The sequence below is a fragment of the Phalacrocorax carbo genome, chromosome 7 (genome assembly GCF_963921805.1).
Source record: "Phalacrocorax carbo chromosome 7, bPhaCar2.1, whole genome shotgun sequence".
Classification (NCBI taxonomy): Eukaryota; Metazoa; Chordata; class Aves; order Suliformes; family Phalacrocoracidae; genus Phalacrocorax; species Phalacrocorax carbo.
This window is the reverse complement of record NC_087519.1, coordinates 38,142,881-38,166,320: the sequence shown is the minus strand read 5'-3', so window position 1 is coordinate 38,166,320 and position 23,440 is coordinate 38,142,881. Positions and strand designations below refer to the sequence as shown.

At 44.9% G+C, this 23,440-nt stretch overlaps 1 protein-coding gene across 6 annotated transcripts in view; it reads right to left on the bottom strand.

Annotated features, from left to right (window-relative positions):
• Nucleotides 1-23,440, bottom strand: part of LPP (LIM domain containing preferred translocation partner in lipoma) — a 356,036-nt gene that overhangs the window by 206,274 nt on the left and 126,322 nt on the right. For all 6 annotated transcript variants that reach the window (XM_064457579.1, XM_064457578.1, XM_064457583.1 and 3 more), the window contains one exon: nt 17,825-18,026. In XM_064457579.1, coding sequence (XP_064313649.1) covers nt 17,825-18,017 — 193 coding nt within the window. In that variant the 5' untranslated portion in view covers nt 18,018-18,026. The remainder of the gene's footprint in view (nt 1-17,824; nt 18,027-23,440) is intronic.

Sequence of the window (23,440 nt, the reverse complement as noted above, 5' to 3'; positions counted from 1 at the left end):
CATCCGCCCATGTTCTGCCCCGCTGAGCAGCTCAGGCTAAAGATACTGTCTCTCTGCTGCTTTTGTTCTCTGAACACCTTCATTTTGCTGAGTGTACATCCCCTAAGGTTCCAGGAATATTAACATAAGCTGCACACAAATATTATTTTAAAGAAGTGATTCCCATAGTTCTCCTATTTTTGGAGATGCATCTTAAAAAAGCTTCCCTAATATACTAGAACAGGACCCATATTATCTCTTCATAAAAGGAATCCAACTTCTAGGCTTCTAAATTCATTGGTAAGCAGTTCACACTTCCTTTTATACTGTAAGATTTCCTTCCCATAAGATGCAAGATATATTGCCTCAAGGGAAAAGCAGCTTTATGAAGAGGAAGCTACGTGTGCCAGAATTGTTCTCTTCCATTATTTGCAACATCCTTTCTCCCTCCCATTGTTTTAATAGAGTTGGTCATCAGAAGAACCTGCAGCAAAAACACCAATACCCTGAGCAGAGCATCTACCTGCCAAGAGCCCCAAACAACACCTCTTCTGCAGGGCCTTCTCAGTGTCCAGTAAACATGTTTTCTGCGCATGCTCCATACGCAGTTCTGATAGAAACGAGACTTTGCTAACAGACTTACTTTCTGCTGTTCCCACCAGAACAACGCCTGAGGAATGGATGGCTCACCAGTGATCTCCCACTTACATTTATTTTTTTTAGAACTTCATTGGATAAAAGGATGAAGAAGGAAAAAAGAGAGAACACACATTCAGCAGTGACCAGTGTTACAGGGAGGAAAATAAATTTCAAAAAAATCTGGTGTCTGATATTCCACAAGTGTTCCAGAGAAATATTCCCCTCGTGCATGCACGTGCTTACATGTAGTACGGACTCAGGTACACGCTTATGGTCAAGTGCATGCTTAAACATTACGTCCCACAGGCCTTCAGAAAGCATGTATCAAATTAGGCGTTTGTTGAAATGCTTTGCTAAGCAAAAGGATCAGTTTACATACTTGCCCCAAAGATTCTGCTGAAATGACGCTGAACGGTTGCAGTGATGCCTCTCAGGAGATCCCCAATTCTTCCATGAAGCATTCATTTGCTAGGATTTCACTCTTGCACATTCAGCTTTGGGGAATCAGTATGGGAAACTGGGACCAGGGAATTTGCAGCATTAGAAATGACAGTATTACCAGGGGTAGCTAATGTAACCACAAATCCCTCCTGCAGATCCAGATCATGCACCCCACCAGGGCCAGTGACGTGTCTTCAGTTTCTTTTAAAACCTCCTCTAAGGGTTGCAATCCCTCCAAATCCAAGCAGACAGAAATCCAGGGTTCCCCCAAATCAGCAACTACTTGTTTTGGGACAAAAGAAATGTGCTGCCAGGAGGACTGAATGGAGTTGCTAAAAATAAGCAAATATTCCCAGTGTTTCTGCACTCCTCTCCCTGAAGTGAAATGATCAAGAGGATTAATTTTAGAGTATGAACAGTTTTAATGTGAAAAAAACCAAGTTGCGTCTTAGCTTTTAAACAAAGACCAGATGGAAAGTCTATCATTAGAAATGCCAAAGGGAGAATACACTCAAAGTTCGCTCCAGGATGGAAAGGTCATTTCTAGTCATCCTTGTTTTAAATGTTCTCAGAAGCACTCAAGCTTTTTGTAATAAGATGGTTTTCTTTCAGTATATCAACCTGATTTCCTCCAAAATAAAACAAAAAACTCCAAAACAAAACAAAAATCACCAAACAATGCAAGACAGAAACTTTAAAGGCAGGCGCCAGCTCTCTTTTTTCCTCTCCAGAGCAAGAGAGTCATTAAATTTTTAATGAATTATTGTTTAGATGACAAGAAATGCCACAAAGATGATCTCTTGATTCCATCCAAGGGTGCTTACTTAAAGCTTCACGGGGAGATTTATGAGATGACACACAACATGTCAATGAAGTCTGAGAAGCACTGCTTCGCTTATCAGGTACCTACCCCGATGAAGAACACGTCAAGCTGATGAGAAATGGATCAGGTTTCACCACTGTGTTCAAAGCAATGTCCCAAACCCCCAGAGAAGACATATGCCAGCTGACCGATATAAATCCACCAGCCTGTTTGCATCGTAACTACTATGCTAGTGGTCATAAGATCTGAGAAGCTCAGGAAGGCCCTCCAAAGGGCTAAAGATGCCTTCTTAACTCTAGTAGCTCACATATGATTAGGAGGCAGCAAAATTGTCATTGGTGATTTTCACCAGAGTTATGTGAGTAACCTGAAAACAATGCACTGCTTACAGTTTTACTCCGCTTGCTAACTCACATGAGAGCTACAAATACTCAGCTTCAACTGAGATTTCACCAGTCTCTAGTCTCCACATGCCAGCTAACTGTGAAACCAACTCCCTCCCCATTAAGATAAGCCCACTGCTGAAGTACCTTACATGAATAAGCCTCCTGGGACACAGCTTCCAAACCCTAACAGGATATACATTTAATCAGACAGAAAACTCCCATGGTCTTATTTTCCAATAAATATAAAAAAGCATGTAGATGTGATGATATAAAATTGGCACTTTCACAATAAACACATCTGTGTCCTGGTGCAGATTATTCCCAATAAGAACTGGAGCTACTGGCGAAAGCTGGAAGTGCTTTTTCCTTGCAGGACATGACTTTTCTCAGTTCAACCGGGCCAGCCCTGACAAGAAGGATCTGCCTTCAGGTCTTCCTTGTGCATAAATAGCAAGTGTATCTGGCAAGGTCCAGACAGCTGCATTTATGTAAATCCACTCAGAGGGGTCACTACTGACCTAACCTAGCAGCAACTGGGCTGTGCAAGCGTCAGAGGGAAACATGACCTGTGGTACCGCTGAATGAAGGACAACCAGACAAAATGAAGATTTCATTATCAAATGGCATGCTAAAACATTGGGATCAGCAAACAAATGCTCTGTTGTTTCTTGGCCACTTGCAAATGGTGGCTATTCCATATGAAATAATTAACAAACAAGGACAGAACCCTCCAAGCTCTCTTTAGAAATCTTTTCAAAACACCCCCTCATTTTAATCATTTTACCATTTGCAACAGACAAGAAGGAAAAACAAGAAGGTAAGAAATCTGAGGCAATCAAACCTTCCTGAGTCCCCACAAATAGACATTCACTGCCTTCCTGTAGACTTGACTAATCATTTTTTTAAGAAGCCAAAAGATTTCGCAATTAAATGCTTATAGAAATAAGATGCATCTTCCTGCTCCTTCTGATGCCTCATGAATTTTCCGGCTCCTCTCATAAAGAGCTTTCATTACTCTGGGCATGACAGAGCCAGAACTGCTACAAGAGAAAGCTCCAATTTCAGCTCCATGCCAGTCACTGACCGAATGCCCAGAACCTTCATCACCGCTCTTAGGTCATGAGAAAAAAAAAAAAAAAGAAAAAAAAAAAAGAAAAGGGGAGTTTGAGTCCTAAGATCAGAACTGCATTTGCTGGACAGGCTAGTTAGAAAAAAACAATCTCTGAGCTTTGTGTAAACTAAGCATATTTGGTCAGGTACTAGGAGATCAAATAGACAGGGAGCCTCACAATTCCCTTCTTGCAGCCTCACGTTTGTGGTGACAACTGCACTTTCCACCAATAAAATGTGACCTTTAGGCCCTGACATTTCAGCCCAGATTTTCCAACTTGTGTTACCTCTGCCTCCAGTTTCACAGGTGGAATTCATAGCACTTCAACGTTTAAATAGTTGGCAGTGTCCATCAAACACTAGCCCGTGTCTTACCCAACAGATTCTTAAAATGGAATATTCCTGCTCCAGAGCCCCATGCCATGCTGGATGGTCAACTTACATGAGGTATTTGACGTGCCGTATCTCTTGGGGAAAATCAACATGCCAAGTGAAAGCTCATCTCTCAAAATAGTTACCCTACTACCTTGTTTCTCTTTTATTTGTTTCCCTACTGCAGTTACACAACACATTCTCACTGGGGCAAAAGGGATCATTAGCAAGAGCACTTTTGGACACATACAAACAGGCAGTGCTAAATGTGCACCAGAAACAGGAAGATTAATAGTCTTCCCACGTGAGAAGGCATAACAAGGCAAATGGATCCTCTGTTAGCTTGTCTCAGTAATATCTCAGGAAAGCACCATATAGTCAGAATGGAAACATGGTGATTCAGCAATTATTTGTTTAAAAGGTCCAACTGTGATTGTAGGGAAAGAGCTCAGCTATAATCATGCATGACATCCCTTGTCTTGGATTAACTACTAAATTTAAAGTGTTTTCTGTCTGACCAAGAAGAGCAATTTAGTGGCATGGAGAAATGTTTTAAAATATCAAGAGTTTCAGGCTCAACCAAACCAATCATTCCTGCAGCTCTCTAAAAGACACTTGTCCCTAATGAGGGAATTGAACAACTGAATGAAACCTAGGGATCTGGCAACTAGAGATCCATCAGCCCAACCCCATCCTGCTGCCGCAAGGTCAGTTCTCCCTCTTGAGGGCATACGTCCAGTTTTTACACACACAGGCTGAGCAACTTATATACCAAGACAAGTCCGTCAAGTATTCTCATGTTACAAACCCAACTGCCTTTTCTGCTGTAGAGAAGGGTTACAGGCTCAAACCCCACAGGACCACCGTTGGTGGGGACAGGTTAACAAGGAAAATGGAATTATGAATTTGATCCAAATCTAAGGCACTGAATGGACCAAGCAGAAGATGAGGAATATACTGCAGCACTTCATACATTACCCATTACGACTGTGTGGTATCATGTCCATGCTGATATCAGACAAGATGCAGGCCAGCTGTGATTTTACCCAGCTCACACTTCTTTCATGTGTTGCCTTTTGTCTTTATAAATTCATTTTTATGTAAGACAGCTGTGCCAGACCTGAGCTCCCAGTGCAATTTTCTTTCTATGCTTGCAGAATTAATTCAGTCAGCCAGGTCCTATTTCTCCTTGGGCACCACACAAAGAATTAAAAATGGCTCTATTTGTGCCCAGTCAGTACAAAAAGTGATGTCAAAAGTGTAACGGGAAGGAGGAAAGGACCCAATTACAAAAGCAAGATCTGAGAGATAATCTTGGCCCCAGGACAGTGAAGGGTGGCAATTAGGAACACCTCATCTGTCAGCTGGGGTCATTCGATGAGCATGTTACTGAGAAGAAAGGTGGCACCTCGAAACGTCAATGACAACTTTCCAGACCCAAGCTGTGCTTCAGCCTCCTCTGACACCCTGTGCCTTCATCTTTAACATGACAGGAAGGTAAGCTTGAGCAACAGGAATTCAGTTTTCAAGAAGGAGCGTAATTGTACTGCTGTTTAACAACCAATTAATGGTTTTGCAGAAGTCATGCACTCTGCCAGGGGGCCTGCCTGGCTGCATTGAGGAAGTGCATGGTGCTGACTTCCCAAACTGAGTCACCGTTGTAAGACCTGGGGCAGTATTTATAGAGTTTGGGGAAAATTTCCAGGAAACGTTGCTTACTGGCACTCATAAAAATAGCAAGGAAACTCTTCAATTACTAAACTTTTAAGGAAGAAAGTCTTTCTTCTTTATGACAAGACAGCAAAGCAGCAGCCTCTATGACTTGCTTGGAAGCAGATACAATTAATATTGTTCCTTATCGCACTTTCCCCTGACAGTGGTAGATGTTGCTTTGAAGCTATTAATTCTGTACAGCTGCAAGGTTGTTTTTTTTCCCTCCACACTCTTCTACTGATTATTTCTAGGATAAGATGCTGAAGTCAGCCTTGCCTCCAAAAACTGTAGCAATTCTCTCCTGGAGCATGTCCACAATACCATCCATAGGTTGACCCCAAGCCCATGCACACAGAGACTTGAGTGAACCCAGGCACCAACAACAGATCAACCACGGCAGCCCAGATGTCAGCCTGAACATTTTATCCAGCCATCCAGGATTCCGGCTTGAGGGAATAATTGCAGCCTCCATTAAAGCACACGAATCTGCAAGTAAACCTGTTACTGGAAGTTAAGCTATTGCAGGCAGAGATGAGCTTATTCCTCTGCACAACCTAGACATGCCCTGGATTCAGAGAGTGGACAAAAGCAGAGGAAGGGCACAGATTAGTAGCTGGATCAGTCACCCAAAAGTTTCTGTCCCTTCCACATATGCAACAGTTTCCCTATGGCTCCTCAGAGCCACGGACTAAGCCCCGCTTTCAGAAACATTTTGTCCCCACAATAGTTTTAAGGATGCAACCACAAATCTAAAATCTGGGGGAGGTTTGACCATCTTAGAGCATGCACCTTTCCATTAAACACACACAGATTTATGATCTCTGTTAGTAAGGGTGAACAGACTATCCCAGGCATTGTCCCCTTCCCCTAAGCAGCCAGCATACCCCATCAGGAAGAATATATACTAGTTGACGATAGAAATACAATTTCTGGAATTTAAAAAAAAAAAAAATTTTAAAAGCACAAGATATGAACACAAGAGCTTGTCCCCATCCTGCACAAAAAGTGCAAATGCCTTATTTTTCTATTGTGACTTCCAGACTGTCACCACTACTGCCCTCCCCTCTGAGCCCTGGGGCCAACGTTGGCCAAACGGCTTTTGAGAAGGCCTCAAGGATGTTCCCCTACATGTTTTACACAAACCAGTAATTTGGAAGAGGACAGAAAACCAGGGTAAAGAAGGAAAGCCTGCTGGCATGAATTCTGCCAGTACCTGCCCCGTTGACCTCTCTGCTGGGCTGTCCCAGCACAGCTGTTGGGAGGGCACACCAGGTCTAGCTCTCTGCCAAGCTATCAATCAGCATGGCACATGGTCCGTGACACTCATGGGACGTGACACCCCGTGCAATGCAATGGAGACCCAACGAGTTTGTTTTGTACATGCCACCACGGCGTCGGCAGATACAGCAACGTGCTTTGGCTAGTACTGACATGGGAAGCATTCAAAGAACTTGCGTAGAGATAAGAGGCTCCCCTCATCTGCTGCCTGAGACACGCTGACCTCACCTCCCTCCCTTCTCCCTGGCATTGTTAAATACAATAGAAAAATCTGACACTTATTTTTTAAAATGTCTCTGTTTCAGAGGGTTCCCCCCCGCCCTCGTTTTTCTGAGGCCAATTAAAAATAAAAGTTTACCAGGAAGACAACAAGAAAAAAAAAGTGTCTGATATCATTGGATCCAGCCTGTAAAGATCTCACACATAAAAGAATTATGTCCCTGAGCACTTTCCAACAGACTTTCAGAAAATTTCATCTTTCTACTTCCCTGGCTGGATAGTCTGTTTGAGTAATTTTCTCTTTCTCCTGGGGCTGGTTGCTAAGAGACGCGCTATTACTTCTCCCTCTCTTATGACCCGATTACTGTGATCAGCAAAGACAGCGCGCAGACAACAGCCTGACACGGCTCATACAAGAACATTGGGCTTGTTACAAAATGATGGACTGTATTAACACTCCGCAGCCCCTTTGCTCGCTGTGGCCTTTGCAGAGTCTCCTGGCACAACTGGGGGCTTTTACTTCTCCAGCTTCTGAAGTGCGCGTTCAAACATTTTTAAATCGCAGGACTGGGAAAGAAGAAGAATGGACTTTTACCTCCTGTGTTCACTGCCTGTCAGCCAGAGCGGTGTTAATGGATCCTCACTGAGAAACCCTCCCTTCCTTACCCTTCCCGAAAAGTGGCCCAGGAACTATGATGACCCCTTTTCTCTCTCCTGCAAAAAATTTTGTAAATACATGACCTGCATCAGGTTAGCACATTCCCTTGAACAGTTCAGTGGCACATTGTAACGCTGATACTTCAGGGGCCAAGAGACGACCTGGCCCTGCAAAGAGCAGAGCTGAATTGCTCTGAATGAGAAAAGCACCCAACTGTAGGTGCACAGTGGTCCCAAGAAAGCCACCGGGATGCCCAACATGCTCCCAGCACGTGCTGAAATGGCCACAGCCAGGCACTGTGTCTTTTGCATAAGAGCCCTAGGTGATAGGGCTTGGCAGGGAAGCGAGTCGAGATGAGAAATGTGGAGCTCAGATCGTGAGCTTGTGCCGAGGGGTATGTGGGACAAAATTTAAGGAAAGTTCATTTTACTGATGTTGCTACCAAAGAACAGGTCCGCTGCCAGCTGGTATGGCTCAGGATGCAGTCACCGACCTCAGAGACCATCAGTCTCCACTTAGCAATTTAGTCCTCATCACATTCACCTTTTATAACATAAATTTCAAACGTTTATAATTTCTTACATTAAACTTACTTTTGAAAAGACTGTGTTTACTAGCACTGTTTTAGTACCAGTTTCCTGCTCTTGAGGGCCCTTCTCCCACCGGCTTGCTCAGGGGCAGCTCCCGCAGCAGGACCCCTGGGCAGACCCTCACACCACAGATGCCCAGACTGTACTAAGCCCAATGCCACTGCAGAATATCCGGAAAAGCCAGTTGCTAAATCTTTCTAAACTGATGTTGTAACAGAGGTGGTCCAAAGGTACAGGTTCCTCCCCGTATAATTATTCCTCACCTTCACTTCTCGGCAAAACAAATGCCAGCTCTCATGTTGATAGAAATCACACTGACAAGCCCTTCTCACCAAGTTTTGCATTATGGTTTGGTCATGTCTAGACTAAACCAAAACCTTTCCTTAGTCACATTGTTATCACAGGAATTAAGAGGTGGAAAAGACCTGTGAGTCTTTTGCACTTCACAGCTCCTCAAATAGTTTGGGTAAATCCCCAAAGGAGCTCCTAGAGCATGCTTGCACATTCTTCCGTGGCTACGACTTTCCAGCATACATGCTAATTAAAGAAGAAGACAGAAGGGGAATTTTTACATAGTGATGTCTACTTATTAGGAACTAGACCGGATCCCTCCTCATCCCCTTCTGCATAACCACCCGCACTGGGGCAGTCAGAGCTGGGGGACTCTCAGTCCTACTCATGGACCCTCTGCTCCATGTGCTTTGGTTAAGCAATGAACATTTCAGGCCTTGTATATTTAGTCCAAATTGTAATTGTGCAGTGTTCACTGCCAGAAATGCCTGCTCTTTGGCCACAAGTACAGCTTCTGTGGCTTCAAGAGTTGCTCATTCATTCTTCTAACCTTTTATTAGACCAACCTGTAATATAATCCAAGAGACATTTATTGGTTGCTCTGACTTAGCAGTATGCCGTCTGGCAGAGTGAAAAAGCTTTAGGCAGAGAAAAGAAAAAAATATACATATAATCCTTTATTATAACAGTTTGTTTTCCAGGCATAGAAGAGCTGCACTGTGTGAACAAGGGCAAAAAAATAAAAAAATACTACTCCACTGTTAACTGTCATATAACTATTGTTATTATTTAACAGACTAGCATCTGGAGGATGTTAAAATTTCAGATTAAAATAAAAGGGACAAGTGTTGCCTGCTTGAATTCAAGCTATTTCTGTATTAACATTGCTCTCTTGCTTTGATTGGGCACCACAGCCCTTTAAAACTATAACGAGGGCAAACATTATCTTTTTTAAAGTAGGTTTGATATAGTCGATGACAGATGTTTGCAATTCGAGTTATAAAAAGATGGCTTCTTTCCATTCCAGTGTATGTCAGAACCGTCTTTTTTTTTCTCTTTTTCCCTTCCCTTTTTTGCCCTTTTTCTTTATTCTACCCGAACTATTGTGGTTCACAGAACAGGCCACTGCAAAGATGAATCACTATTCAGGGTTTGAAATAATGAAGTGGAAAAATTAAATATAGTATCTTGGAAGAACAGACAGACAAGAGGAAAAGGAAATGAGAAAAAAATAGGCATTGAAGAAAAAATTAAAAATCTACCTGCTGAGGAGTGTAATGTTTGCTTTATGATACCAAATAACAGAGAGAAATACAAGCTCACTCACCAGAATTAAAAACAAGGCTAGGCACTACTTCAGGTAGTTCCCAAATAAAAGGCAATGTGTTCCAGAGCCTGTTAAAGTTTAATATTTGTAATTCTAACAAAACACAGTCAGAATTCTTAATAAAACCTGGTGGCTTGACTTGACATTTTGTGAACTATGGATAAGTATACTGGTTCAATAATAGGTTTTATGCACCTGTTTTATGTTGCATTTTTCCCAGTGCCATTATCTGAGGTTGTATTTCAAAAAAGAAAAACTTCATCCCAAGAGCAAAGCCAAGAGCACAGACCTACGTATTTGTCTCTAACAAAAAAACCAGATGCAGACACTATTATCCAGCCCCAGCAGTAACAACTTTTGGGATGACTGCAATCAAAACAGGACCTACCCTGAGCCAGTTTTATTTACTCTGGTGAGAATCACAAGTCCTGACACTGGTCATCATGCTGTGGACAGCTAAGCAAAACTCCAAGTCTCCATAACTCATAAGTTATTGAGTAGAGGGATGCTGTGTAGGCACAAAGGCACCAGCTCGGTCTCATACCTCTTCAACACAACTCAGCTTGCTTGGGGCAGTTTAAATCCACTATTATACAAATGAGAACCACCACTCATCTCCAACTGGTTTCACTTGGTTCTTAATCAACAGGGAAGAGGATGTCATTAGAGAGAAATCAATGGAGACTTCCGAAACGCTGCTCCGAACTGGTTCGCAGCTACCCCTTAATGAGGGACCCCTGCCTTCCCGCTTGTTCTGCCGGGTTCGGGGGCTTTGTTTGTGCTTTAAATGCTCTTGTGTAGAAGACAGCAAAGCCACCACAAAGAGGCCTGCAGCTTCAAGTTCATTTTCACTGGCTGTATTTTGTAAGAGCCTGTGGATGATGCAGTTCTGACACTAATGAATAAAGTATTGCTTCATCTGCTCCATTTCGTTCAGCACAAGAAACACTTGGAAGAACGAGACCAAGGATTAAGAAGGGCTTTAAAAGTTTATAATATGCACTTTAAAAAAAGCTTTCTCTAAAACACAAGCACCAACGTGGGGGCTGTGCTCAGGCACAGTCAGAATGATTTGCAACAGTAAAGATGATTTGCAACAGTAAGGTTACCTCTTTATTCCCACAACATTCATATCCATGAGCTCAAGCCCAAGTGCACGATGGGCGCAGAAAAAGGTTAGAGCACTTCCCAGCCTATTTTTTTGGTCCATCTCTGAGACACTGCCTCCCCCCAGAGCACCAATGATTTTTTCAGCTGGTGGCAGAGCTGAGAAGCAAGGCAGGAGGCAAAGACCAGTAGATCCCACTGGAAAAACTCTGGTACTCACAGGACTCAATTCAGCATCAAAATGACCTAGTAACAACATATTCCCATGCCTCATCTGGGCAGTGGCAATAGTCCACGTGCATAACTCACAACATGTGCAAGAGGGTGAGCCTCTGCTTTCACCGTGATGAAAGACTAAATCACATTATCTCGTGTTAGTGTTGGACGGGGCACACACAAACCACCACTGGAGCGCAGCTGAGACACGGCTCACTGCTCCTGTGCCCCAGCCTCCTTCCGACGAGGAGCACCAAGGAGCAGGGGTGCTACCTCTCCACCAACACAGCCCTCCCACTAGTGAGGATTCCTCTTGCTATGGTGCAGACCCAGCACAGACAACCACAAAAAACACCCACAAACCCCGCAGAATCTCCCAAGTCAGCCTGAACTTATTCTTTCAGGGCTCTCATCCAAGTAATGAATAGACTCTGGACCTGGTTAGTTTCTATGAATTGTCAAAGCTTACAGAGCAGAAAACCACACAGCTAAAACACAGAGTGTCTAGTCCAATAAATCCATACCCAAGCTTCAAACTTAGACAGAGCTACTGATATAGCAGCTGCTGTAAACAAAACCTACTAGGTACATCTGCCTATTAAAAAGAAAAAAAAAAACAAAAACAAAAAAAAACACCAAAAAACACCAAACACCAAATCAAAACACAGCCTGATAGTAGCTCACACTCCCAGTCCCCTACGGACACAGCAGAATATAATTAGCCAGCGCTCAAGAGCCTCCACACATGTGAAGAGGAGGAGGGCAGGGAAGGCCAAGCCCTGGGAAACCTGGATCAGCCGGGTTCGAGCACACACAAGGGTGTCAACCACATAACTTTGCCCTGGAGCTGGCACTGCTGTTGTGTCTTGTCTCAGGAGTCGCTGCCCTGTCCTCCAACCAAGGTACATGGAAGGAGATGGTTTTTTAAAAAAAGAAAAAGAAGTAATGAAAACCTCAGAGATCTTCATGTGAGTCTTGCTGTTCATCATATCTGAAAGTCACCCAAAGGAATGGAAGGGGAAGGGAAAAACTTGCTTTGATTCTCATCCCTTCATTTAGTTTCTGTTATTAAATCCATATTAACTGTTTCTGCAGGTATTATATTCACCAAGGGTGGCAATTACAAGGAAGACATCAGCAATAATAAATACTGAATTTAGAAGGACCCAGCAGCATAAACTAAAGCGGCTAATTTTGCAAAGCGTGTCCTCAGAGGGTAACAGAGAAGCACATCCAAGCACTGTGCCATCCCTTAAACCAAGTGACAGCATCTCTCCCAGGATGGCCTGAAGATCCCTTTCTGGCCAGGGTTGGCACTGCAGTGTCTCAGTCTGTCTCAGGCAGCTTGAGAAACACACATGGTCGGATTCATATGAATTAGAGACATTTCAAGAATATGAGGAACTTGGTTTCTTGGGAGCAGAGACAGTCATACCTACAGGAGCAGGAGACCTCCTGGGTGCCAAGCAATGATCTGGCACTTACCAGTAGGTGGGGATGGACTCATCCCTTGCCTTGCCACCATCAAATCACCCTTAGAGTGACCACACATGATGTCAGAGGAGGTGTATTCCACCCGCAGGAGCTGTGGCAGTGCTTGTGAATGCTGGACTGGGAAGCCCAACTCTGCAACCTGGCCAGGCTTCATCAGCAGTGTTGTTTCTCCTGGACTTGCACTGCTCATGTCTGCAAGGTTTGATTTGGAGGGGAGCGGGGAAAGCAAGGGGAAATGAGCTTTTGCGGTTATGAAAACAAGCTTAAAACCAAAAGGATCCAAACTAAAAGGCAAATCACACCACGAAGCCTGCTACTCACTGCGTTCAAGGCATCCGATGGCCCAAAAAAGCCCCAACTCAGGCTTTTCCGAGCTCCTCAGGCTGACAACAGATTTTTACTTGGTTTTGAAGCCCCTGATTTTGGCCTCACAACCCCTGGCACCATCCCAGCACACCCTGACTGCCCCACCAGAGCGGCACTCATTTGGGAGCAGCCACTAGCTCTCCTCCCCATGCCACACAGCATGCAAGCTTGTACCGGCACTGCGCCACCTGGCCGATGGCAGTGTGCACAAAGCCGTTAGATCAACCATCACCAACCTCACTCCATGCCAGACACCACCTTCATCTGCCCTGGAGGGTGAGGCCATTTTCTGGTACTCGTGAAAGGAGGAGAAAATGGAATTTGCTTCATCTGCAAGCTATAAATCCTCCCCACCTTCCTGAGCCCAGCATAGATGGGAACAGCTGTGTGGCAGCATTTCCCCAAGGCCCCAGTTCTGTTGATGATGCTGAAATACCAATTTCAATGTAAAAGCTGGAAAGCAGGAGAGAAATAAGCAGCAGGGAAAGAAGGGAGGGCAACCATAGAATCACAGAATGGTTTGGGTTGGAAAAGACCTTCAAAGATCATCTAGTCCAACGCCCCTGCCACGGGTAGAGACATCTTTCACTAGATCAGGATGCTAAAAGCCTCATCCAACCTGACCTTGAACATTTCCAATGATGGGGCATCCAATGTTTTTAAAGGAAACAAAATTAATACCCTACTGTTTACTTGGAAGAAGGCATTATTTTGCTTAACAGATTTTTTTTGCTTAGTGAGTAGAGAGGATGAGACCAGCTATGCGTGCTGTTGGATGGACTCTGCTGAGGAACAAAAGGAAGAGGCAGATAGCACCAAACATGTGAGCACAGAGAAAGGAGCCAAATATCAGAGGTGGACTGTCAGGACCCATGGCTGGATGATATTTCATCCATCTCAGAACCCGTCTTCTCCCAACATGCAGCAGATGTTTTCCAGCTGCAAATGCATCGAGCTCCATCTATGGACCACCTTTGGCCCCAGTGCCGCTCCTTTAGAACCACTGCTCAAACGTCTGGACACCTAATATTGATTTCCAGCCTAGCTCATTAGCAGCTACACTTCGTCCCATGCACACTTCTTTATCTTGTAGAAAATCATCTTCCCCAAGCTCAAATACCTCTCCTCCCTGTGTGGGATAAACACAGAGCTGTCTAAGATATTGGGCACCTGTACATCCCAGGGACCGTGGTGCTCATGCCTCCGAGGGTCAGGCAAGGTTAATCCCCCAGGAACTGTCACAGCACAGAACTCTAGCACTAAATCCTCCAGAAGCCCAGCCCAGCCCAGAGCATGTGGAAGTCTGGTCCAGTGTTTGTAGGACCTATAAAAACACAGCTGTTCTTGCCTCTTCAGCCAGCTGCATGGCAGAGACCTGTGCAGGACATTAATCAGAGCCGTGGTCTTATTGATGATGACGATTATCATCATTATTACTACTACTGCAGTCATACCCGGGGGCCCCAAATGAATCCCTGCGACAAGACAGTCACTCCTTTGATGAGTTGACAAATGTAGTTTGAAGCAAGTTGCAGCAAGTCCGCGTGGCACATAGCGAGGAGGGGAGCTGGCAACGCTGGGAAAATTGCTCACTTAGCTGGTCTAAACCATGCACGCCTTGAGTGCTTCCAGTCACATTAAAATGCTGCTGGTTTATAAACGGCTGGCTGTTGCAATTTCACTTTTTTTTTTTCAGTCATTTAACCACTTCTAACTTGTTTTAAAGTTCCATTGAGTAGCTTTTAATCTGACTGGTTTTTGTGCAGGTGTCGGGGGGGCAGGGAATCAAAGTCAAGGTGAGACCAAGAAAAAGCCTGGGTGGGGGGTGGGGGTGGGGTACAGCTGAGCCATTCCCTCCACCATGCACACGACGCCTGTTCCACAGCCTGTCTTTCTCCTGCACTTTCAACGTGTTCAAGAAGTAAACCCACAAATGCTATCAGCCAGACAGACCCGCTACATGAGAGTGACACACCCACAAAATAGTAATAAAGAAAATGCAAGGCCAAAGGATGCATTTGCCCAGATGTTAAAAGCAATGAGCTGAAGAAATTACCAGGAACAGAATTTGCTCGTCTCCCAGAGAGATTCCTGATACCGTCCCTGCAGTCACTGGTAGCGGGGAGCCAAGTCCAGTGACAGGGCTGGGGCAGGCAAGGCTGTGCCAGGCTGTGATGCACACCACTGCTTTCTGCCCCATGGCAGCCCTGGCAGAGCCCTGCCCCGGAGCAGCGACACTGCCGGCACTCATCTCCAGCAGAAGGATGCTGCGCTGTGTGCTACCCTTGCGCTGGGTGGAAAGCCCATGTGCCTCCAGCAAAGTACCTCCGGAGGCACAGGAGAGATGAAAACACGCTGGGGTACAAGGGGATGCTGCAGCTCCTCCACCTACCAACACATAGCTATCCAGATGGGAAAGACCTGTGACCAACGGAGAACAAATCTAGGCAAAGCAGCTTGTGGCATCCCTTTACACAGGGAACCAGTGGGGCATGAAGCTGTCTCCCAGGCTGAATCATTGCTGCAAAAACAACAGAGGTCATTGAAGAAACAATTAGGGAGTCTGTAGGAGAGAAGGGAACCATAGAAAGTGAATGAAGCATGTTGGGCTAAGTATTTTCTCACTGTCCTCCCTCGCCTGGCAGATCCCAGAAGCCTCGTGTCCTCCGTGTTATATATGACTGGGCTAATGGCTTTGCACTGGCTGCTAACACCAACCAGCAGCGTGTCACCTTCTGAAAGTGGATTAGCTTAAGCTGCAGGCACACTGTCACATCACTAAGCCAGTTTACTGACCCGCTCTTGGCCAACCCTTAGCTCTTCCAGGCCTGGCAGAAGACGATGGGATCTCCAAAAGCCGAGGATCAGACAAGGCAAAGGATTAGCAGTGAAAAAGGCTTATTGTGAGCTCCCAATGTCTCCTGGTTTCTAACAGACCTGGCGATGATCAGCCGCTTGTGGGACTGGGTAGTCCGTGTTGCATGAGAAATGTTTGCATGCCTCGTCTCCCCTTCTCAGCCTGCAGTGTCTGCTCTGCTCTAAGGGAAAGCCTCCTTCCCCAAAGGCCAAGAAACAAATAATTTTTTTTAGAAGGTGATAATGCTCCTGAGTCACATATAAACGGATCTACAATCACTAAAGCACTCATAATTAAGGCATACTGACATTTTTAATGAAAAAAAAAAAAAATTGTGGCTGATCAACAACAGTTTTCCTAGGGAAAAAAGTGTAATTTTCCATTATTATTTTAAATTTTAAGAGAATTAGAAAAATAAGATTTTCCACTTGACTTGAAGGTGACATTTTCGTTGTACTTCAGAAATGGATTTTTTTTTTTACTTTTTTAATTCCAAATGTCTTTCCCTTCATCTTACTCGCTAATGTTTTGTTAGTGAAAGCAACAGAACAGGTGCATATGACTTCGCTTTTCCCCTCCAACACATTTTCTTTTTTCGTTCTGAATTCTCCGAAGTTAGAGCAGCAGAGGGAAAAAAACAAAACACTCACCAGACTTTTCCAACTTTCCTACAAAATGTCCTTAACTTTAGAAAATCGCTCAAGTGTGAGATTTAATATGCTACTTTGTTTTTCTTTCTCCTTTCTGTTATTCTGTAGTCTTCCTGAAAATGCATACGCTTTGAAAAGATAGAGTAGAAAAAGGAAAAAAAAAAAAAGATACAGATGACATTTATCTTATTGCACTCAACACAAAAGAGGGAAAAGTGGTGATGGAACAAAGTAGAGCATCCAAAACCAAGAATCAAAAGCTGGTTTGGCAATTTTCTTGAATACAGGTGAGTGTTATTTTGGGGGGGAAGAATGGACAGGAGGAGGGGGAAGAGTTTTCTAACCATAGTAAATCACTGGAAATAGAAAAGTCACTACTCTGCCAAGACAGATACCACTCACTCTTAAAATCCTTGGATTCTACCTTGTTCCTGCTGCAGTAAGGCTCCATCACACACTCCCCACTGTCAGCTAGGGGCATCTCAGGTGCTCCAACTGGCAGGATTCCAGTTGCCAAACCCTAGAGGTGCTCCCAGCCATGTGCTCCCGCTGCCAGGAATTCCCTCCCTCCATGTGTCCACAAGCCAGGAACCCAATTCCCATGCTCTCTCCTTGACTATGTGAAGACAGGAGGACTTTTACAGCAGGAGGCAGAGGAACGCCGACACACGGCGATTGGCAGGCATTTGTTTTACTGACATAACAGCTCCAGAGGCTATTGCAATAGTCATGTAAATATCCTCAGAATTATATAATTAAATTATTTCATATTCAAGAGTGTTCCACAGTAGAGGGAAAAGAATAAAAGTAAAACTGAATCAAACCAGAAGGCTAGAGAGGAAGCACTCCTAAACCAATTCTACCAAACCTAGGCCCTACCACCTCAATTATATCCATACTCCCACAGCTCAGTCCCACGTTTGTAAAGCATTCCCATTATGGTGGGATGAAAGAACCAATACTGAAAAGGTTGTTCAAGCCCCAGCCCCTTGGATCAATGCATACCAGCAGAGACCAAACAAGCAAAACCCCTTGAGAAGTACCGGTCTTGGACATAGGACACCTGCTTCCAGTGAAAAACATGAAAGGTCTGTCCCCATGCCCTCCCCCAGCCCTGCACCTCTCAGGAGAGTAGCTAGCCACAGCAAGGGTAAGAGATACCTTCACATTCTTCTTGATCTGAATGATCTAAAACAGGGAGGCTCCCACAAACTCATCAAAGAGCAAGTCAAAAAGCAGCCTGTGTTAGCAGTCAATTCCTCTGAATTAGACAGTTGAGGTTCCTTCCTAAAAAAAATGCACACTTACCATCACCTCCTGGTTGCTTGTAGGGGTTGTACTTTGGCTTGGGGGCAACAACAGGTGCAAACTTCTTTGGTGTCTGCTGGGTGGACACCGAGATGCTGGGAGTCCCAAAGGTGTGTGTTGTCTCCATCCTTGCAGTAACGTGACCAACAGGCTCGTTGGTACTCTTGGGTGGCAGCCAGGATGGGTGGGACATGGTTCAGATCTGAGAGGAGAGGCAAAGACAATCACAGATATGTTAGGAATTTAGGCTGCAGAAATAACAGTTGCTAACCTACTGCTTTTCTGGTTTATAAAATGAAACGCACAAAACCCTTTAACATGTTTAACTTGTGCATGCTTATCTTTAAACATATTGGTCCTAATGTATAGGAATTATGATGCAAACGTGTCTCTATTCCCCCAGTAGGTCAGAATTACTGATCAGCTCATTGGTGGTGCCTGCAAAAAGCATCACTCTCTTCCTCTTCAAACCAAAGCAGAGGTAGGCTGATATCCTGGAGAAGCCTGACAATCCCACCATCCATTCAGCACAGTAGTGATATATTTGCCTTTCCCTGTTAGGCTTTTGTGAGTATGTTAACGTACAACACTGCAGGTGCTCTGGGGACGAGTGCAGTCACAGATAGGCAGACACACTTCCAAAATACACCCTTAGCACTTTTCACATGTCATTTAGGACCCCACATCCCAGTGACTTTCATTCAAACTTTTAAGAAAAAGGGATTCAAAATCAGCTAATCATTCTTGATGCCTCCACTTCTGAATGCACAGCTTAAAATGTTTTAAAAGCATGTCAATTTTGAAAAAATGCCAGAATCCCACAACCGCTGACAACCAGGCCCCTTTTAGACATCTCAACTTGTGTAACAGAAAACAGAGGCAGCCCAAATCATTACTTATTTATGAAAACCTTGGCTTTGGCCTCTTAAAAGCCTACATCACTTTTGAGAACTGGACTTAGATGCTGCTGAAACATTGCCCATAAAAAAACCTGTTCATTGCAATGAGCAAGGGCTTTTCACCCCACACAAACCACACTCGCTGGGTAGCAGCGATGGTCCTACAGTACCATCAGGTGGTCCTACAGAGGTGGATCTGAGATGCGATGAGGAAATGAAGACCCCACACAGACAAAAGCCAATACTATTTTTGAGCACCCAGTCACTTCTTCCCACACTTTGCTTTGGTGTCAGGACTCCTCTAGGCCACTGAAACCAGCAGGCAGCTACAACCCAATCAGGAAATATTTGTTTTAATCATGGAGAAGGATCAGTGCAAGAGATGGCACCAGGCCATGGGAGACATTAGCAGACTGCCATTGCAGAAAAATACTTCCATCTGGGAACAACGGGGCAAAGCAGAGGCAGTGCTGATTTGGAGAGAGGTGGTCCCTAACTGCACCAGCCAGTGCAATCTGCTGGGGCTGAGATGCAAAAGAGAGCTGTAGCTCTGTTGAGCGTGGCAGTGAAGGGCTGTATTAGCTGGTGTGAACAGTCTTCTGAGCTGAGGGTGGGAAGAGGAAAGGGGACAGAAAAAAGGTGGTCCCTGGCACGTGTAAACTCCCTTAGAGTGAAAACATTACCAAAGTCTACAGTGCTACAGCGCTCTCACTATTTTCACACAGCTCTGTGGTCATGCATGCAGCCATCTATTTGAATGGCTCATGAGGAAGTATTTCCAAAGCTGAGAAGTACAGCCACATACAGCTCACTAATACCACACAGGAATCACAGAATGGTAGGGGTTGGAAGGGACTGCTGGAGATCATCTTGTCCAACCTCCCTGCATGAGCAGGCACACCCAGAGCAGGGGGCACAGGAACGCATCCAGGCAGGTTTTGAATGTCTCCAGGGAAGGCGACTCCACAACCTCCCTGGGCAGCCTGTGCCACTGCTCTGGCACCCTCACAGCTAGAATGTGACCAGAGTTCCACTCCTAGCCTACCTCGGCATATTCTTGGTGCCTCACAGCCAAGTCTTCTATGCACACATGGTTCTCAGAGAAGCAAACAAACTAAGCTCTTCAACTAGCCCCCAGGATTATATGGAACATTTAGGGAGGAAGAAGGCATATCTGATAGCATATTTAAGTCTACCTAGAGAAAACAAAGCAGAAATCACACTTCATTTCCTCCTTTCTCCTAATTTGGGTTCACACATCACTAGAAACAGCAAGACTAAGCTGTTGGGGCTCAGGAGCAGAGCTATTTTGCCAGGTCATCCTGACTGGCAAAGCACCTGCATCCTACAAGCTTCATGGTGGAGCAAATTCAGCTGAGTTCTTTTTCAAAGAAGCAAACAAAGACTCTTGTGTATGTACTAGAGAAAGTAGTCCTGTGGGGTCATACATGGATAACCTTGTTCTAGCAATTTGCTGTTAGCAATGGTGAGTCAGTCTGGGGGACAGGAGCAAGGTCTCCACATGGTAGTGTGGGGACAGTTCCTCAAGCTAACAACAGTGACTGATAAAACCAATGTGTGTGTATATATGTGTGCTTATTCCAGCCCAGTAAGTTTTCTCCAGGTAACAGGTTTCCTACCTGAGGAGTCACTTCTACTTAAGTCCCAATGTGTGACTCAACACTAGGAGACAGACAATTTGTGGTCATCTTCTACCTCCATCGCTCCTTATGTGGGAGACAAACTGGTGAGTGCCAAATATCAGCCCCAACACTTGTGGCTCACTCTCATCGTGCAGTCTGACTGCTCAGTGTACATGCAGTGGTTTCGCGATCCCTACCCCTGGAGGACAAGCCTGTTGTGCTAGACATCTGATACCAGTGAAAGGAAGGCACTGGAGCCAGCATGAAACGGAATGAGGCAGACAGGAGTGTGGCAGGAGATGGACAAGCATCCAAGGCTCATCTGCAAGGACATGACTTTCTCTCCCGCATATGCTTCCATTCCAACCTTACATTAACAGTGTGGAGCATCATTCTGAAAGCAAGAAGTAAAAGGCAGGTCCTCCCTATAGGGCCAGAGAGGAAACCAACCACGACGGGTGGGGGCGGAGGGCACGCGAACCGCGCTCGCACCGCCTGGTACTTCCTGTTACCAACACCAGCCCTGATGGACCAAGAAAACAACTGCCACTTGAGCAGTATGATTCACCTACACTGCTGCCTCCTCTTCCCACATCCTTCAAAAATGTAAAACGCAGCAATAAAACTCAGGCAACTGTCTAGGTTTTAAGAGCAGAAAGCAATGAGGGCACTCAGCCTTAAGAGCTAAACAGGGTAACTCTGCACTCTGCAGAGTTATTACCTCCAAAGACAACTACACTTTACCCATTGCTAAAAGCATTCCGGAGTTTCATTCCTACAGGTTTCAAGCTCCTGGCTTGACATCTCATATGAAAGAGTGTCCCACTGTGTGAAGCACCCTCAGACCCTGGACATTACCTCCATACTGATTCAAAGCAAAAAAAAAAAAAAAAACAAACCACACCCAAAAAATCTCACCATTCCTGTCCTGGCAGCACCCTAGTTGTTCCTCAACCACCTCCCAGGCCACACTCCTTGGTCCCACTGAGCTCTCAAGTCTGCCAGGTTCATGGCAGGGACGGGTTGAATGATGCACAAACCAAGACTACCTGCTTCAGTACCCTGTTTGCACAGTGCTGGGGATGCCTGAAGACAGTGTGAATTTTCATGAATTAGCTTAAAAAGCATAGTGCTCTTATGGACAGTTTGGGAGAATGAAGACCACACTGCTGTAACTCAATTGCTGTCTGTAAGCTGGCATGCAGCTCCATCTCGGCTACCCTCTAAACACATTTGTCGTGGCAGCAGTGGTATTTTCTAATTGCTTCCCCGTTAGCCTTTTCTCTTCCTCTTTCTCCCCCTCTCATTTTTTGTTATGCATTTGCTGCCACTCACTTTTGCTATCTGTGCCTTGACAATGTTTTCAGCAAGTTCCCTTTTCCTCATCTGTTCCGGCCCCAGCTCCCTAGCCTCAATTAAATTTAGCCTAACTACTTTGCGAGACCATAAAAAAGGAAAATGAATTAATCTCTTTTTAGCAGCTGTATTTGTTGTTATTTTTTCCCCCATTTTTTCATCTACTAAAAGGCCCAAAGCAAAGCAAAATCTAAGGGAAAGTGGCTTGCAGATAGGCACAGCTCCCCACCTCTCTCTGCAGACTTAGTCAGGGTGCTCCACCATGGAGAATTCAGACAAAGCCATCAGCCCTCCCTCACCATTCCCTGCAATATTGCCTGGTTCTGACTGAAAATATTCTGATTTTCAGTCAGAAGCTTCTTTGGAGCAAAAGAGATAAACATTTTGTGATGTGGACAAGTAACAGTAGAGGAAAACCCGGGCTTATAAGAAATCCTCTTACTCTAAAATTACTCTTGCACATGCCACTGTCTGTGTTGCTGCGGTTCCTGCACTTGGATGAGAACCTCCAATAAGTAAAGACAGTGCTTTTCTGGCTAGGCAGCAAACACATTCCACTTTTGTCTCAGAGGTGTTTCCTTCAAAAAAAAAAATTATTTCTGCCAGTTCGACAGAAACAGTATTGTTTTCAGAAGTTCCTAGATAGATGTGGGATGTGGGGGATTGCAGAGGTCACCAGCAGCAAGAAGGCTAGAGTCACCGAGAAAAAGAATAAAAAGAACAAGCTGTATTGGATATTGCAGACTTGAGAGAAACATGAAACAGGAAAAACACAATTAAGGGAGCATCAAGATGGATGGGTGGGGTGAACCCAAGAAGCAGGACCAGAAAAAAGATCCTGGAGCATGCACACTGGTAGGGGGTAATACAGTAAGGTGGATCTGCTCACCCTGGCCATCAGGGATGGAGCTGTTACAATAGCTGCATTACACATTTCTGAGGGTGAATATAGCAAACTCCTCCTTCATGTGTAATAGCAGATAGAGTAAAAAAAAACAAACCATCAAACCCACTCTGGTTCTCCAAAAACAATCCCCCCCCGCCCATTGAATAGTGAATCTCATCAGCCTTTTACTGGACAAGCCAGCTGTTGCTGCTCCTTGCATGCCAAATATAACGTATTAAGGGCCTGATCCATCTGTTGCTCAAGTCAATGGATGGACTACAGAGCTCTCACTGAAAAGTTAAACTACAGGTTAAATCTACAGTTGCCCCCACATTTCTGGTCCACGCAAATCATTTGTCAGGCTTGGTTCCCCTTCCACGAGCCTCTTCCTAATAAACGTGACTAAATCTAGCCCTCCAACATTTGACACAGCCAGGCAGGAATGACCTTTGTCACCAAAGCCCATGCCCCTGGGAACCTCCCACAGAGACAGCAACCTCTTGCTTTCCCCATCAGTGCCACATGTCCCTCTCTCTTGGCTGAAGCCTTCTGCATTTCTGCCTGCCACTCTCACACAGCCATCCTCCTTGGTCAGCAGTAACTCAACAGCTCTGTTCCTTATCTAGCTGCTACAAGCTTTTCTCATGACTCCTTACTCACTGACCACCCTGGCAATACCCCTTTCCCAAATTCGCTGCCCCACCCCAGACAAAAATCTCCTAAATCTGTCTTATGTCACCGCTTTGAAAGTCCTCGTGACCATCTTGTCTAAGCCTTCTGCACTATGCAGGGCACTGAACTCTACCCAACTATTCCTCCACAAAGCTTTTCT